The 10724-nt window shown below is 35.7% G+C and overlaps 2 protein-coding genes across 2 annotated transcripts; one reads left to right on the top strand and one right to left on the bottom strand.

Moving 5' to 3' along the window:
• The first annotated feature begins 1392 nt into the window (after positions 1 to 1392).
• LOC102619967 (uncharacterized) lies at positions 1393 to 6262 on the top strand. The gene is made up of 4 exons (XM_006493755.4): positions 1393 to 1560; positions 1741 to 2493; positions 3426 to 4918; positions 5630 to 6262. The coding sequence occupies exons 2-4, from the start codon at positions 1830 to 1832 to the stop codon at positions 5687 to 5689; spliced, it is 2217 nt and encodes a 738-aa protein (XP_006493818.2). The 5' UTR covers positions 1393 to 1560; positions 1741 to 1829; the 3' UTR covers positions 5690 to 6262.
• Positions 6263 to 6573: 311 nt separating this feature from the next.
• On the bottom strand, positions 6574 to 9651 carry LOC102619681 (uncharacterized). The gene is made up of 7 exons (XM_006493754.4): positions 9002 to 9651; positions 8770 to 8919; positions 8524 to 8676; positions 8355 to 8411; positions 8157 to 8258; positions 7442 to 8022; positions 6574 to 7330 (listed from the first exon to the last, which is right to left on the bottom strand). Exons 1-7 carry the CDS (start codon positions 9546 to 9548, stop codon positions 6719 to 6721), a joined length of 2202 nt encoding a protein of 733 aa, XP_006493817.3. The 5' UTR covers positions 9549 to 9651; the 3' UTR covers positions 6574 to 6718.
• Between the last annotated feature and the right edge of the window lie 1073 nt (positions 9652 to 10724).

Here is a 10724-nt window from a genome sequence, read left to right as displayed (position 1 = left end):
GTCTATTCCGCTGCATTTGGGTAGTGTTTTGATTTTGTAAAATCCTCAATGTTATTTTGTCCAAATGTATGTGCTGCTGTTCGTCGAGCGGTGACTGAGATTTTTTATTTTACTGTTGTACCTGCTTATGAGAGATACTTAGGGTTGCCAGCAACGGTGGGATGGAAGAAAAAAAGGTATTTTCAAGAGTTTCAATATCGTGTAATGAAGAAGTTGAGTGAGTGGTCTACAAAATGTTTTTCTAAAGGGGGCAAAGAACTGCTAATTAAAGTGGTTGCCCAAGCAATTCCTTCCTATACAATGGGGGTCTTCCGATTACCAGTGGGGTTTTGTAATGAACTTCAGAGAAAATTTACAAAATTTTGGTGGGGAACGACGAGTCAGCAACGAAATATTCACTTGTTACAGTAGAATTGTTTGAGTCGCTCGAAAAAATTAAGTGGACTTGGTTTTAGAGATTTAGGATGTTTTAATCAGGTGATATTGGCTAAGCAAGAATAGGTGTTGTTATTGTATGACAATTCTCTAGTGGTGTAGGTTCTAAAGGCTCGCTGTTTTTTTTTTTTTTTAAAAAATCTTCTTTTGATTAAATAACTTAATTGTTGATTGATTGTTAATAAATAAAAAAATAAAAGAAATTAAATTTTATTCATATACTAATATTAAAAGACACATGACAAAAAAATTTTAAAAATTCAGTAGAACTCATATCAGGAGAGAATCGTAATATTTTTTTAAAGGAATAATTGAAATGTAAAATTTTGATATTTAAATGGCTGTAAAGTAAAATTTTAATTTATTTTTTTAATTTTTCAAATCTAACGGTGAATGGTGCAGTGAATAAATCATAAATGAGAATGAAACGACACCACATCTCCCCTCGGGAAATGTAACCGAAGTAGTTTAAAGGGTTAATTCCACCGTGTCCTCATATGTTTCAATATTTTTTACTGCACTCCTAAATGTTTCAATAATTTTCACTCCGCACGTAAATCCGTTAATTTGACCATTTATTCTAACGGTCAAAGGATAAATTTAAAAGTTCATGCTTTAAATATTATTTGATGCTGATAAATTAAATTTATTTGATAAGTTAATTGATGAAATTATTATGTAATTGCCTTTAATTAATAATTTTTAATATAAATATTAATTATTAAATTAACATTTTATATCATTTAATTCTTCTCCAATTTAAAATAAGCGGCATTTCTGATATTTATTTAAATTTCAAACAGTTCCGTAAAAAATAATGGTCAAATTAACGGAAATAGGTGTGGGATGAAAATTGTTGAAACATTTAGATTCGCGGTGGCAAATGTCAAAACATATGAGGGCTGAGTGAAAATAACCCTAGTTTAAACTTTAACCGAACAAGTACAATCAAAATCGAATCAAATCCAAATTAAGAAACTCTTCAGCATCTGTGTTCTCTTTGGAATATCAACTCCAACATCTACACATAACTGCCCAGATATTTACATCACGGTTTTTAATTCAAACAAACGTTAACAGCATAGATCGAGACAGCTTTGATTGAGTCGACTCATTCACAGCTCGGTAAATTCTTTATTTTTTTAATTTTTATTTTTGATTTACCTATATATGTAATGTCATCTGTAAGTTAATGGGCGAGTCTTAAATTTTGATGTTATGAGTTATTTTTGTTGTATATTCTTAGCAACCAAACTGAATAGAGTGAAATAGTAACTTAATATGTTTCCTTTCATTTTCTCACAGTTTTCTTGGCTACCAGAAGAGGATTTTGGTCGATTATTTCATAATTGGTTTGATCAATATGCGTAAAGATTAAGTGGAAGATTGTTAAAATGGGAAAGACAATGATGTGTCAAGCGATCGATGTATGGACATTTAGTGAGCTAGTGGGTGCATTCCTCAATCTTGCTATAGCTTATTTCCTCTTATGTGGATCAGCACTTGCCTATTTTGCGTCGAAGTTTCTTGGTTTGTTCGGATTGTCTTTGCCTTGTCCGTGCAATGGACATTTTGGTAAACCCAATAAGATTAGTTATGGCAACTGCTGGCAAGGTTTTCTTGTTGATTGCCCCACAGAGAAAATATCTAATATTCAATTTTTAGCTAAGACTAAGTTCCCTTTCGATTCAATATTGGCCAGTAACATGAATCCTCAATCGAAAGAGAGAGAGTTTGATAAGGGCCATGTTGCTTCAGAGGGTGAAACATCATGTGCTTCGTCTTCACGAGAAAGAATTGGAAGAGATTCTTCGATGAAAGAAGGAAGGTTTGACTTTAAAGGGAAGGTGGTTAAGAGCCACAGGCCAAGATATGGTATCAGGCGACATCGAAAAAGTGTTTTTCGTAATGAAAAGTCTCTGTCATTTTCATCGTTTGATCAGTTAGTATCAGATTGGCAATCTGTTTTGTCATCCCCTAGCAGTTTCAGTAAAATAGGAACTGAAATTAGTGAAGGCAGCTCTGTTCCTGTTCATCGAGGAAGTGAAACCATTGAAGGTAAGTGCAAATAATGTGATCCAAAAGATGAGTTTTCAGTATGTGTTTATTGCTGATGAATGTATTTTATCTTTAGTTCTGATAATTTTTCTTTTTGCATGATATTGTAGCCGTGGTTGATAATGCATCACTGTGTCTGTGGTGTCATTTGTAGTGAGAATAATTACCTTTCATTCAAAATTAAGAGAGAATAATTGAATATAAATGTTTGTTGTGGGCTCAGAAGATAATTTTTCTCACACAAGGGATCGTGATGTCTTTCTACGGGATCGCGGGTCTCTTTATTAGTTCCTATTTGTGGTGCACAATTATATGGAATGTAGGTAGCGGTTATGATCGATTTGATACAAAAGAATAGAACTTTTATTGTTCTAGAGTGAACCACAAGCTCATCTTATTTTGAAGAAACTATTAACCTCCTGTGGTAGAGATGAGTTTGCGCTGGGCATAAATAACCTTATATGCAAATAAAAGAGTGCAAGAAGTTTTTTTGGCTTACTATCCTGTATCTCAATGCGACTGGACTGAATGATTCCCAAATATCTCTTGTGATATAACTCTTATTGGCTGAGGCTTTACTACATCTTCTATGTCAGAGTTGAAGAATAGCATGCTTGATATGAGCCTTCAATTACTTTCAGAATCTCAATTTTTTTTTTTTGGGAAGTGCAAGAGGTATGCTTAGTAAATAGATCAACTTCGGTAAACCTTTTGATAAGTGAATGGTTGCACCCTTTGAATCAGGCAGAAATTTGTGTTTAGGAATGTTTCACTTTGAGGTGGTAACGTTTAAGTTTTGACATTTTTTCTTCAGTCATAAGCCTCGCATGGCTTCATAATGGTTTTGTGCATACATTACATGCTTGCATTTTAATTGATTGTTTCTTCGTGTGCTGATGCTGCTTTGTTGTGGGTGGTTATGCTGTTTTCAGATAGCAGAGGAGCTTCGAAAGAAGATGTAACTATGACTTCTGAATCTAATGAACCTGTGGACAAAAATAATACTGTTGAGAAGGACGCATCATCTGTTGAAGTGTTAAATTGTGATCTGCCAGGGGAGCTAGGTTTAGATGGAAATGATATAAGTACAATCAGAAGTTTGGAAGAAGCACTAGGAGAAGAACATGCTGCTCGTTCAGCTCTGTATCTTGAACTTGAGAAAGAAAGAAGTGCTGCTGCAACAGCTGCAGATGAGGCAATGGCAATGATTCTTCGGTTACAAGAGGAGAAGGCGTCAATAGAAATGGAAGCTAGGCAATACCAGAGGATGATAGAAGAAAAATCTGCATATGATGCTGAAGAAATGAACATTCTCAAAGAGATCATAATAAGGAGAGAGAGGGAAAAACATTTTCTGGAGAGGGAAGTTGAAACATTAAGGCAAATGTTTTTTGATGCTGAGACAGATGATACAGCAACTACACAGGAGCAAACTGCAACTTCTTCATCATATTCCTGTGAGGATCCCCTGATGATGCTGCAGAAGATTAGCAAATCCGTTGTTGAGAAGCAAAAGGTTAAAAGTGAAAACGATTTTCCGGATTATGAGGTCACTTCTATTGGGTCACAGAACTATTCTGTTACTTCAGGAAAAGGATTACTAAACCCAGAATTAGATGAAGTTGACTCTTCAAAACCAGGATACATCCATAGACATCCAAGTTTACAAGAGAAGGGCATGGAGTCTATGGAAAAGAATCCAATACAACAAACAAGGGAGGAGCAAATACCAGCAGAAAGTTCACAGTTAAACTGTTCAACTACTCAGGTACGTAATGTCCATGAGAAAATCATCACGCTGGAAGCGGAAAAGCAGGAGCCAGCTGATGAACTCAAAAAAGCTATGGAGGCTTGCGACGAAACGAAGATAATTGTCAAATATAGCAATGATAAAGTGGAGAAGCATGGAAAAGGTTCACAAAGCTCAGTTCCTGTAAGAGATCTCTGTGTTTATGATGTTCATGTCATTGGTGATGAACTTACTACATGTAATGAAGATAGTGGAAACAATCACGGAGACCTATCAAAGAATCTTACTTTGGACATTCCTACCAGATGTGACAGTCCAGTTATAGATAGGTCAGACACGGAGGTGGACATGAAAAGAAGCATTTCAGACTTAGTTAGTAGACAAAGGAGTTTCTCACAAGGAAAAACTTTGCTAACTGATTTGCGGCGAAATTCTATGTCGGCTTTTGATTATGAAAGGTTGAAAATTGACAATGAAGTTGGTTGTCTTAGAGAAAGGCTTAAGATTGTGCAAGAGGGAAGAGAGAAGCTCAACTTCTCTAAAGGGCATAAGGGAAGGGAAAAGATCCAGTTGCAGCTTTTGGAGGACATAGCGAGCCAACTTCGAGAGATTCGGCAATTAACTGAACCTGGAAAGGCAGCACGGCAGGCCTCTTTGCCACCTTTGTCAACCAAGGTCTGTGTTAAAGCTTCCATTCACTAAGCTCCAGTTGATTATTTTCTGATATTATCACTTTTTTGTTTTCCTGATGATCAAATTCTTCCGTTAGTGGAAATTACTTGTGTACTATTACTTAATGTCATACACATACAGTGGATACGTGCATAATAAGCTTTCAATAAATCCCTACAGTTGGTAATGTGTAAACATAAGTTTTTTTTTTAAAAAGTTAAATTTTTATTCATTAATTTTATTAAACCAATGGAGTGGATCTTAAAAAAATATAGCTTTTAATGTTGTCAACACATCAACTATATCTACCATTGGATTGAATGCAATTGATAGTTAAAATTTAAATAATCCTTTTAAGTGAAGAATTAATGGAACCTCGTTGTATGTAAATATGTATTTTGGCCTGCAATTCAAAAGATTTTGGAATGTCACTCTTGTCTGATATTGTGTTGGGGGAGTGATGGGTTTATTTGGTTCCATGGTCAGCAAATGATACTGTAAGGGTAAAATAAAGCGAAAAAAAGGCGGGGAAAAAAAGAAACCTATTTCTGATCCTGTATTCGATCTGACGTTTTGTTTGCTGAGCCGTAAATATGATCTCCTCACAGAATTTATTGGTTATTTTTTAATTGTATTCACTATTTTTGGAGCAGTGCTCCTGCTTATAACATGCAAGTCCTTTTTTCACTGATTGTGAGAGCTTAATATTGTCAGGCTGTTTCAAAGAAAAGGCGATCAAGAAGTATTTCTTTAGTAACACAAAAAACCTCTTGAACAACGCAATTTGATTTTGGTTATTCAACTGGAGCTAACTGTGGCTCAGTGTGCATTAAGGAATCTTTAGTGAAAGAATCCTTAATTAAAGTTCCTTTCAGTTGGATGCTTGGTCAGTCAAACCGTTTTTCTGCTAGAGTTTTGCATGTACCTTAACTGTACAGAGGGCTAAATCGACAACCAGATCCCTTTAGTTTTGAAGCCTCATGATCAAAGCCTCTGAAAGCTTGCAATTAATATCTTTATCGTGGACTTCTATGGAAGCTTCTAGCTGCATCTGTCCTGGAGAAGGGAATGGAGGTATGCTAAATTCCTTTTAACAGGTGTAGAAGTCTGTCTTCTTGATAAAAAAGAGAAAGTAAAGAGTTGTAGAAATCTGATTTTTGACTATGTGTTAGCCTTATCGGTACTGCTTGGGAATCAAATTTTTGTTGATAAAATTTCTCTGTTATTCCCACACAAGTACTGATTCTCTACTGTTTTATTTTCTGTTTCTGGCTTCCTGTACTTCTGGGTTAACATATTGGATTATAGCTGTAATAAATATGGACTATGTTATTGTCTTCTTGGTTACTTGTGTTGTGTCGTCATTGATTTTTGTCATTTTCTACAAGAATCTCGGAAATAACTTTTCAGGGATTGAAATATAGTTGGAATTATGAAATATGCATTCACTTTGAAGTATGAAATTTATTTCAACAAAGGAATAAGAGAAAATTAACATTCAGTTTTGTTGTCTGTAGCTTGGTGTATCTGTATAGTTTTCTTCCATTTTTTCAATCATCGGAGCTGCTTCATTTCATGACTGGGATTGCATTTTTGTTCACATATATAATTTGTTACCGTTTCTGTTTCACAACACATTTTAACTTGTGTCCCCCTTGCACTAAATTTCATTAACTTTTATTAGAATCCCACTGAATTTCATGTTGACAGCGTAAAATCTCTACTCAAACTATAAACTGGAAGCAATTAGAACATTCAAATTTAGAATAGAAACCAACCGTTACTTAGTGTATCGGTGATGAGCTAGAGAGAAAACACCTTGTAGCTAGGCTGTGGAACCTTTTTGAATATGGCCAACATAAGATCAACATATAGAGGAAGTTGTATGAGAGCGAAATAGGCCATGGGCAAGCATGTTGCTGCATACATTGGAAGTGCCATTGACCTCAACATGTCTCGAATAACAAGGTAATGCCCTGCACAGAATGAGATCCATACAGAAACAACAGATACGTGTAGGGATGTTAAGCCGATAAGAAGCTTTCTGGGCAAGGCCATGGCGAAATCTTTTTCTTGGTATCGAGAGGTGAGAATCGCTAGGCAAACAATCAAGGCTGTAACTGAGAAGCACAAAGAAATTAGTGAAGAGATGGCAAAGATGCGAAATGCGATCTCTTCTAATAAAATTGGTTTGCCATTATCTTCATTGAGACCACCTGGTACAGTTGCTGAAGCTGCAAATGCAACAGTTGCTATGAGTGCTGCAACAACAGAGCAAGCCTCAGAGGTTTTGATGAGCCATTTACTACCCTCTTTAACAAGTCTTTTGTGTGTTTCTGTGAAGAGCTCCTTTGGAGTTTGGCCATTCTTGTTATATCGAACAAAGAAATTTTGTGGCATAGATTCCTTAACGTACTGCATGGCGTAGGTGGAAAAATTCAATTCAGTATGGAGAAAATAACAGAGAATTTTAACGACATTATGCTAACTGCAGGTTTGTTGGAGCTTTTCTCAAATTGAACATACCTTATACCACTTGATTTCCCATTGCATTTGCAGTGCAGCTCCTGGAATTAGTGAAGAAGGCCGATGGTTTTCAAACATAGCAGCATAGTGCAATGCACTGTTCCCTTGGTTATCCAGTTTCCGGAAGGCATTCTCCATTATCATTTTTTTCTTCAACAAGAGTTCATAGATATGAGTTTGCCTGTGCTCAACTGCCAAGAGGACGACATTTTTCCCATTAGCATCCTCGTCTTGGATGGCCACTGGAAATGCATCTAAAATTTTCTCCACGATTTCCAACACTCCAGTCTTTGTTGCAATCAATAATGGTGTCTCTTTTCTTCTCGATTGTTGAGTGTTTTTCTTCTCAGGAGTTGAAAGCACAATATTCTTCTGAGATGTCTCTGTATTTTCAGGAACTGGTCGGGCTCCTGGAACTAAGAAAGGCTCTCCATGTTTATTGTCAAGTCGAGAATTCTCAGGATTCTGTCCATTATCGTCATACTTGTACAAAGAAGCACATTGAACTAGTTCCTTCATCACCAGATAAGCCCATTTGTGTCTCACTTTCTTTTCTTTGATCCTGCTTATCCTCCAAATTCCTAAGTGCCATAACATGTAAAAATTGTTTGATTCTAAGATATGGACGAACCTCAACGAATGTAAACAAGAAAGTCTTAAATGAGCTCGTAAAACCTTCGAACCTATGCAAGCAGACAAATGAATGAATACATACCTATGCCCAGAACAATTAGCAAGGCCTTCATCATCAGCTTGGAAAACAGAACAAATGTGGTGCAATTTGGAGGACAGAAATGATCTTCTTTATCTTCCTTCTCTGATGTTTTATATCATAACATCATTATTATGTAGCTCATCTTGATTAATATTAGATACTATGATGTAAGATAACGTCATAATGATGCTTAATTACCTCGAGAAATGACATTCTGTTGAGGATCTTCTTCATCTAGTTCATCCTTTGGTTTAGCTAGTGAAAAGATAGTGTACAAGAGCCAAAAAAAAAAACAAAATGATGAAACTAAGAAAATATAGTACTAGTGCTAGATAGAAAAATTGTAAGATCTGTCAAATTAACATACTGAGTAATCCGCTAAGTATTCGGAGAGAAGTCCATAAGAATCTAAAGAAGTTGATGCATGTTCTATAGTTTTCTGGAAATTTAGCAGTGCTATCGGCTCCGTAATTCTTTGAGTAGTCGTATTTTTCTTCCCTCAACTCATCAACCGACACACCTTGCAAGTAAAATAAAACAGTTTTAAGGACAAAAATAATGAATAGTGCTTGCATCCTGAAAGCTGCTAAAATGATGAATGTGTCATCCTTACAGTCATAGAGCATAAGATCAAACAGCCCAAGACAGCTACTGCTCCTGAATGCATTAGGCTTGCCGGCTAGGATATGCAGAGGAGATAGTGCATTCTCATTCACACAGTTTACAAGATCAGGGTAACAGCGTATAATATGAAATGCCAAGCCTGTAAAACTAACAGATCATCAACATTTAAAATTTTTCCAGAATTTAAAAAACAATAGCATAATGGAAAATGGGTTACATACTAAAGTAATCTCCGGATATGGCAGCGTGAAGAATAGTGTCCCCATTACTTTTTCTGCCCAAAGAACTGTCTTTATCATGGCTGAGAAAGTGGAGGCAAAGAAATGCAGCCTTCTTGCCATGAAGAGCTGCCAAGAACAGAGGAGTCTCGCTATCTTTGTTTCTAGCAGCGACAAGTTTGGGGTCTTTTGATGCCATGCAACGGCACATTTCTACGTTCCCAAGTGCTGCAGCAAGATGAAGAGCAGTGTTGCCTCTATTATTTTGTATTTTCAGAATGTTTGATGCATTTTCTCCCATGGTTTCCACCAGTCTGCATACGACGTCGCTATGCCCTGATGCTGCAGCAACATGCAGAGCTGTATCTTCTGATTTTGTGATTTTGGACTCTTGAGACATGGGATTACTCTCATAAGCCTGTACAATGTGATCCCAGTGGCCTCTCATAGCAGATTCAAACAAGTTGTCCATCTCCATCTGCATCGATTTCTGCAAACGGATTATAATATTGTTAACCAAGCAGCCAAGCAAAGATTTGGTTTGCATCATATCATTTCTGACAGCACAACCTTTTAAAGTAACACTTCAATTTTTTAGTTCCACAGAACTAAAACAGTGATCCACGTTCTCCTAGTTTTATAACTTGGGAGATCATGTGTTTTTGTATCGGTTTTATTTTTCCTTTTTAGTTTTTTGTTCCTACTTTTTTCGAGATTGCATAAAGAAAAAGAAAAGAACATTTGACACCACATGATTTGTTAAAATGGTCATTCTTCTTTCGGAGAGTTCTTTATTTTAAAAATAGTCACACAATTTTTTGATACTCACAAACTCATTTTGTTCCTAGAAATTGTCAAGACAAAACTTCTAATGTTTGTTTAAAAAGAAGATTTGAATGTTGCAGAAAGGCTCTCTGTGATCATTTCTAAAAATAAGTACATCTTCGTGATTATTTTATTAAATTACAGAGATGTTATTGTCATTTTTCCCATTACATAAAGTATTAAATACCGTCTTTTATAAAATATTGGACAATAGTACTAGTATCCACACAGAAACGTGATTTTTAATTAAATACTTAAATGAAAAAAAAAGAAAAAAAAAAGCTTAAATGGGGGGACCATAATATAATCCATCAAACTTGAGAGGGTTATAGCATAAAAATATTAATTAGAAGGGGTCAAACAATGAACATAGTAATCCCCTACACAGTTACGCACCCCAACCAAATCCGAAGCAAATCCATGCAAAATTCCAAGCAAAAAAATTTCTCCTCAAGGCTGGGGAAAGGAAAAATCGATCTCCTGGCCTCTTGTTTGCTTTCGCTGCAATGTCAAATCAGTTCACCATCATTTTCATAAATAATTTACTTAAAAAGCTTTGTCATCAATCTGAGCATGCAATTATTCTTGGCTTGGCACAAAAAAGTTGGACAAACGGCACGGCACTACTTTGCAATCTGGGGTTCCTTAGGTATCTCAGTGCAATACATTCATTATGCACATGTTTTCAGTATATTGTTGCCATTACAGGTGTACAATATTTAATCGAAAGAATAAAAATATTCGGAATCAATGAGACTCTGAAATTTTTCTCTAGTCGGCCTTGGAATGGAAATGAATCTACTTGCAGTGGAGCACAAGCATTTCTTTAGACTTTAGTAACGACATCGAATTTCTTTCTTTTAATTATTTTATATTATTAGCACATTTGTTTTCTTCATAA

This window comes from Citrus sinensis, chromosome 9 (genome assembly GCF_022201045.2).
Source record: "Citrus sinensis cultivar Valencia sweet orange chromosome 9, DVS_A1.0, whole genome shotgun sequence".
Classification (NCBI taxonomy): Eukaryota; Viridiplantae; Streptophyta; class Magnoliopsida; order Sapindales; family Rutaceae; genus Citrus; species Citrus sinensis.
The sequence above is the reverse complement of the archived record's forward strand: the minus strand, read 5'-3'. Positions and strand labels throughout refer to the sequence as shown.

Bases quoted from the DNA above. Each gene is read 5' to 3' on its own strand.
- LOC102619681 (XM_006493754.4), bottom strand. From the start codon at position 9,548: ATGATGCAAACCAAATCTTTGCTTGGCTGCTTGGTTAACAATATTATA. The intron at 8,920-9,001 runs GTATGTAACCCA...TTAGTTTTACAG, and splicing joins CATATCCGGAGATTACTTTA to GCTTGGCATTTCATATTATA. The intron at 8,412-8,523 runs GTATGTTAATTT...TCTTTTCACTAG, and splicing joins AATACTTAGCGGATTACTCA to CTAAACCAAAGGATGAACTA.
- LOC102619967 (XM_006493755.4), top strand. From the start codon at position 1,830: ATGGGAAAGACAATGATGTGTCAAGCGATCGATGTATGGACATTTAGT. The intron at 2,494-3,425 runs GTAAGTGCAAAT...TGCTGTTTTCAG, and splicing joins AGGAAGTGAAACCATTGAAG to ATAGCAGAGGAGCTTCGAAA. The intron at 4,919-5,629 runs GTCTGTGTTAAA...TAATATTGTCAG, and splicing joins TGCCACCTTTGTCAACCAAG to GCTGTTTCAAAGAAAAGGCG.